This window comes from Nicotiana tabacum, chromosome 1 (assembly GCF_000715075.1).
Source record: "Nicotiana tabacum cultivar K326 chromosome 1, ASM71507v2, whole genome shotgun sequence".
Classification (NCBI taxonomy): domain Eukaryota; kingdom Viridiplantae; phylum Streptophyta; class Magnoliopsida; order Solanales; family Solanaceae; genus Nicotiana; species Nicotiana tabacum.
Window position 1 is genome coordinate 25,022,501 of NC_134080.1, and position 5,766 is coordinate 25,028,266.

At 34.3% G+C, this 5,766-nt stretch overlaps 1 protein-coding gene across 1 annotated transcript; it reads left to right on the plus strand.

Annotated features, from left to right (window-relative positions):
• Nucleotides 1–2,771: 2,771 nt before the first annotated feature.
• LOC107806006 (uncharacterized) lies at nucleotides 2,772–4,588 on the plus strand. The gene is made up of 4 exons (XM_016630121.1): nucleotides 2,772–3,061; nucleotides 3,573–3,773; nucleotides 3,838–4,318; nucleotides 4,535–4,588. Exons 1-4 carry the CDS (start codon nucleotides 2,772–2,774, stop codon nucleotides 4,586–4,588), a joined length of 1,026 nt encoding a protein of 341 aa, XP_016485607.1.
• The last annotated feature ends 1,178 nt before the right edge of the window (nucleotides 4,589–5,766 follow it).

The window sequence follows — 5,766 nt, forward strand, 5'->3', positions numbered from 1 at the left end:
ACGTTTGGGTGTGAGCACTGTGTTCATTTGAGACTCTTAGGGAACTCTGACACACTCAAATGGGAGAAAGGATTTGGATCATGAATCTCTTGGAGTTGGTTTACCTCATATTTCAGACATGAAGTCTGAATCAGGCTCTCATTGGTTGTACTTTTATTTTCTAATATATTCTTTTACTTTATTCTGGGCTGAAATAATTTTGTAATAAATATTTGGGGCAGATTAGTGAAAAGGGCTGGTAATTATGCAAAAAAGGGTAGATACCATGTCTATAGGAATTCTAAATTCTGCATTCTCACATAGATACCATGTCTCTAGGAATTCTGAATTCTACATATTCAAATGCATATAGAAGCATGTCTATAGGGAGTTTTGAATGTCTATTTTCATATAGAAATCATGATCATAGGTTAGATACTCTCGTCTAGAAATCAAGCCTATAAGTCAATCTGAATTCTGCATATGCATATAGGAAATTTGCCTATAGGTCTTTCTGAATCCTGTATATCCATTTTTCTCATATAGAAATCGTGTTCATAGGTCTTAAAAAATTTCTGCACCTAGATACCATGCTCATAGGACTTAAACATTCAATTGCACTTAGGTATGATGTGTTAAACAGAATTCAGCATCTAGATATCATGTTCATAGGTTTAAGATGAGTTTTCTGCATTTTTATACTACATCTACAAGGTTTTAAAATCAGTAACGCCTAGAAAGCATGCCTATAGAAGTTTCTAATTGAATCTGATTTGCCTCATTTAATGTTAGATATAAAAATTAGTAACAATAGATACAGTCAGTTGCAAAACTTATAATCAATTTGTTTGAATTCTGCCTTTCTTTTAATAATCTGAGTCTCTCACGTAGCCAGTTTAACGAATACGCATATATGGTTTCAACTAATTCATTTCAAGTTTTACTGGTCTTTTGAATCATGCCTATAGGACCTTTATCCAAACACTTAGGCAAGTCTTAGGGTGATAATTGTAATTGAATCTCTTCTATTAACTACAACCAGCAGACAGGCCTGATTCGGGCTTCTTATCTGAAATATGTAATAAATCAGTCTGCCTCAACCTCTAAGTTCTTTCACATTCAGTATTTAATTAGACCCTAAACAGTACGTGCAAGACATGCTAAATTGTGTGCTTCTTTGACTAAAGGAGGTATATCTGAGCCCTTTTGCATGTTATGTGCTTTCCCCCAATTTGTTATATATGTTCTTGCATGTCGCCTTAAAATTTTGCCTTTGACACTACAAATAAGCCGATATCCCTTCCCTTTAGGATTAATAGTCCTAAATGCCTCCGGGAGTGACATGATTGGGGCGGGTAATAGCATGCAATGAGTAAACAAGACCATTTCGTGCTTTAATAGCTTAACAGGGTGGGAAGGGTAGATATATATATGATGACCACACGATAATGCCACATGTAACCCCTCATTGAAGAGTGATTACCGGGCATTGTGTGGGGTGATCCATATTAGTAATAAACCTAGGACCCCCTTTCCTTTATTTCTTATCTCTTTTAAAGAATTTCAAACTCTTTTTTTTTTAAAAAAAAAGAAGCTTTCTTTTAGTTCTTTCCAACTTTATTTGTTTGCAAACCCTTATGTGAAAATCCCCTCTTATTTGAAGCTTTGTTTGTTTACGTGTTATTTGCACCTAAGTTCACACTAATAGTCTGGCCGGGAACCACACTAGTGGATCTTGAGGGGTGCCTAACACCTTCCCCTTGAGATAATTTCAAGCCCTTACCCTATCTTTGGTTACTCAAATCAAACTCTCTTGGTGTCCTAATGCACCCTAATCATTAGGTGGCGACTCTTCAAATTCAAACCCAATTCCCAAAAGGGAATGAGTTGTCCTCCCAAATGTCATAAACCCTATTTCGCTCGGGAAATAGAGGGCGCGACATTGCTTTTAATGGTATATGGACTGAAGACTATAAGTATCTTGATCATCAAACAAAGCTTGTTCTAGTACCTGAGGCAATTCGGTTTGAAGATTTCATTAAGCAGATCTTTGAAGTTATTGAATTGGATAGAGACAAGTTTGAAGCAGTGATATGGTTTGATATCAACCTTGGAAGAAGCAAGGGAATGCTTGTATCCAAAGATTCAGATCTTCACACATGTATAGAGTTACTAAAAAGTCATTCACTCTTCAAGGGTTATCGTTTCATTGTTGATATTTCGGAAAGAGTTTTTGGATCAACAAGCACCTTTGAACATGTCAACAGAGAAACTCAACATGACAATCAAAACAAATGCCAACAGATAATGGAAATAGATATGGTTGAAGCTCAACCAATAACTGAAGAGGTGCTTCAAATATTTGATTCTATTCAAGTAGAAGGACAAAACATTATAGAGATTGACACCGAACAAGCTTTGGGTATTCAAGTCTTAGACAGTGCACCGGTAATCGAAGAAGTTGCTAAAAAACCTCTACTCAACTAACTAGACGAAGGTCAAATTTGAAACAAAAAGAATTCTCAACTACGATATTAAGAGAAAATGCTTCATTGGATGAAATAAAAGTGGGATCAATATTTGACAAAAAGAAGAGTATAATTAACTATTTTTCGAATATAGCAATTAATGGACATTTAGAATTAAATGTTGTTAGATCAAGCTCAACAAGATATTCATTGAAATGCAATAATGATAGGTGTGGGTGGTGTGTGCGTGCCTTCAGAATTAAAGATTCAACATTGTTCAAGATAGTAAAGATTGAGAAAAATCATGACTGCTTTGTTAATACTATGAAAGCTAATCAAAGGCATGCAACTTCAAAGTTGATTAGTGGTTACATTATCGACAATCTTCGAGACCCAAAGTTTGAAGTTACACTAGCTTTTGTCATGGCAGAAATGCAAAAATTGCATGGACTAGACATTGGGTATCACAAGACGTGGTGTGCTGTTCAATGTGCTTCCGCTTTAATAAGAGGAACTCCTGAAGAGAATTATGAATTATTGTCTTCATACTTGTATATGATGAGAAGTAAAAATCCGGGAACATATACTAATATAAAGATAGACGAGAACAACAGGTAAACAATCAAAAAAGAATTTATTAGTCTGTTTTATAAACTTTAGGATATGCTGTCTTTAACCAGTTAAAAATTTAAGGACATGTTGTCCTTAACTTTTATGTGTGCAGTCAAAAAGTTAAGGACACTTGGTCCTTAACTTAGAATTGCAAGTTATAAAATTAAGGACATGGTGACCTTAACTTTTGACCTTATTAGTTAAGGACTCCATGTCCTTAACTTTTGAACTTTGAACTCAAAGTTAAAGACTGCATGTCTTTAACTTTATAACTTGTAACTCTAAGTTAAGGATTGCATGTCCTTAACTTTATAACTTGTAACTCTAAGTTAAGGACTGCATGTCCTTAATTTTTGACCTTGTTAGTCTAACTTCAGGACTACTTGTCCTTAACTTTTGGCCTTGTAACCTGAAGTTCAGGACTACCTGTCCTTAACTTTTGACCTTGTTAGTCTAATTTAAGAACTACCTATCCTTAACTTCTGTTAACCTTGTTTTATACTGTATTTTCAGGTTTCTTTATATGTTTTATGCATATGGATCATCAATATCTGGTTGGAATCATTGTAGACCAGTGATTGCTATTGATGCAACTTTTTTGAAGTCAAAATTTCGTGGTGTTTTAATGATTTCAGTTTCAAAAGATACAAATAACCAAATTTTTCCTCTAGCCTTTGGAATAGCAGAATCTGAAAATAAGAATTCCTATGAGTGGTACTTTAGTGAGCTTCGCAATGCAATTGGGAGCCGTGAGAATTTAATTTTTTTTATCAGACAGCCATCAATCTATTGCATATGCCATTGCAAAGGTATATCCTGAAAGCCACCATGGGATTTGTATCTATCATTTGGAGCAGAACCTAAAGCGAAGGAAAGTGAAAAGTGAGGTCATAAAACTTTTTCAAAGTGCTGCAAGAGTATACAGGCGCAAAGAATTTAATCTTTACATGTCAGATATAGCAAAAGTAGATAAGAAGACTTATGACTACTTGATGGAAGAACCACCGAAAAGGTGGGCACGTTCTTGTAGTCCACGACGAAGATATGACATGCTCACAACAAAAATAGTTGAGTCTATGAATTCTGTCCTATTAGAAGCAAGGGAGCTGCCTATATTAAGAATGATGGATTTCATTCAAGTGAAGCTACAACGCTGGTTTTATGAAAGAAGAAATGAAGTAGAAGGAACTTTTTATGATGTTTCTTGTTGGCTAGAGGAGGAATTGAAGAAAAAGATAGATTTAGCATTTACTTCGAATGTAAGTATTATGTTCTATGTTTAGGTTATTATTTTAATATAATTTAACATAATGTACTAACTTATAATTTTTCAACATTGAAAGTCTTCCCTGTTGATTCATGGTGTTCCAGAGTTGAAGAAGAAGGAATAACTTTCTTGGTGGACTTAAACAAAAGAACATGTGATTGTTTTCAGTTTCAGTTTGATGAATTACCATGCATACATGCAATTGTAGTTATCGAGAAGAGAAACATCAAGAAGTCCAACTTTTGATCGCACTGGTACTTAAAAGAATCTTGGCTGAAAACATATAAAAGACAAATACATCCTATAGGACATACTGATTCTTGGATTGTATCAGAGAGTGTTAAGTCACAAATTGTTAAACCTCCAGATTTCAAAGTGTCACCAGGTAGAAGGTAGAAGAAAAGGCATATTCCAGCTATCAAGTCATCAAAAATAACATTCAAATATGGTCGTTGTAGAAGAATTGGTCATAATAGAATAGCTTGCATATATTCTCCGGCAGTCCATCCATTTTCAAGAAAGCATAGAGAATAGTAGATATATCCACTTATGTTTGTCGACTCTTTTACGTTTTTGCTATAAATTGGATTCATTTAGATTATTCTTATTTGAGCAGATGTCTCAATTTTCAAAATTTCTTTCTGCTTATGATCTTTTTGTTTCTTTTGAGTTCAAAGTTCAAAAGTTAAGGACATGCAGTCCTTAAGTTTGACTTACAAGTTCAAAAGTTAAGGACAGACAACCTTAAGTTTGAGTTCAAAGTTCAAAAGTTAAGGACAAACAGTCCTTAACTTTGAGTTCAAATTTCAAAAGTTAAGGACAGGCAGTCCCTAACTTTGACTTACAAGTTCAAAAGTTAAGGACAGACAGTCCTTAACTTTGAGTTCAAAGTTCAAAAGTTAAGGACATGCAATCCTTAACTTTGACTTACAAGTTCAAAAGTTAAGGACGGGCAGTTCTTAACTTTGAGTTCAAAGTTCAAAAGTTAAGGACAGGCAATCCTTAACTTTGACTTACAAGTTGAAAAGTTAAGGACACTTGTTACTTAACTTACAGTTCCAAGTACAAAAAATAAGGACACTTGGTTCTAAAGTTTGAGTTCCAAGTTCAAAAGTTAAGGACACGTGGTCCTGAACTTGGACTTTCAAGTTTAAAAGTTAAGGACACTTGGTCCTGAAGTTTGAATTTCAAGTTCAAAAGTTAAGGACACTTGGTCCTGAAGTTTCAGTTTCAAGTTCAAAAGTTAAGGACACATGCTCCTGAACTTTGACTTACAAGTTCAAAAGTTAAGGACACTTTAACTTTGAATTTGAAGTTCAATTACACTTGGTCCTGAACTAATGCTTACAAGCTCAATGGACAAATCAATACTTGATAGAAACAAAGAAATTAATAACATGATGCCTTCATATTACTTATGAAATTGTTATTTTGCATAGC

Excerpts from the sequence above, each read along its gene's own strand:
- LOC107806006 (XM_016630121.1), top strand. The coding sequence starts at position 2,772 with ATGAAAGCTAATCAAAGGCATGCAACTTCAAAGTTGATTAGTGGTTAC. Across the intron at positions 3,062-3,572 it reads AAGATAGACGAGAACAACAG|GTTTCTTTATATGTTTTATG; the intron begins GTAAACAATCAA and ends CTGTATTTTCAG. Across the intron at positions 3,774-3,837 it reads AATAAGAATTCCTATGAGTG|CCATCAATCTATTGCATATG; the intron begins GTACTTTAGTGA and ends TTTATCAGACAG.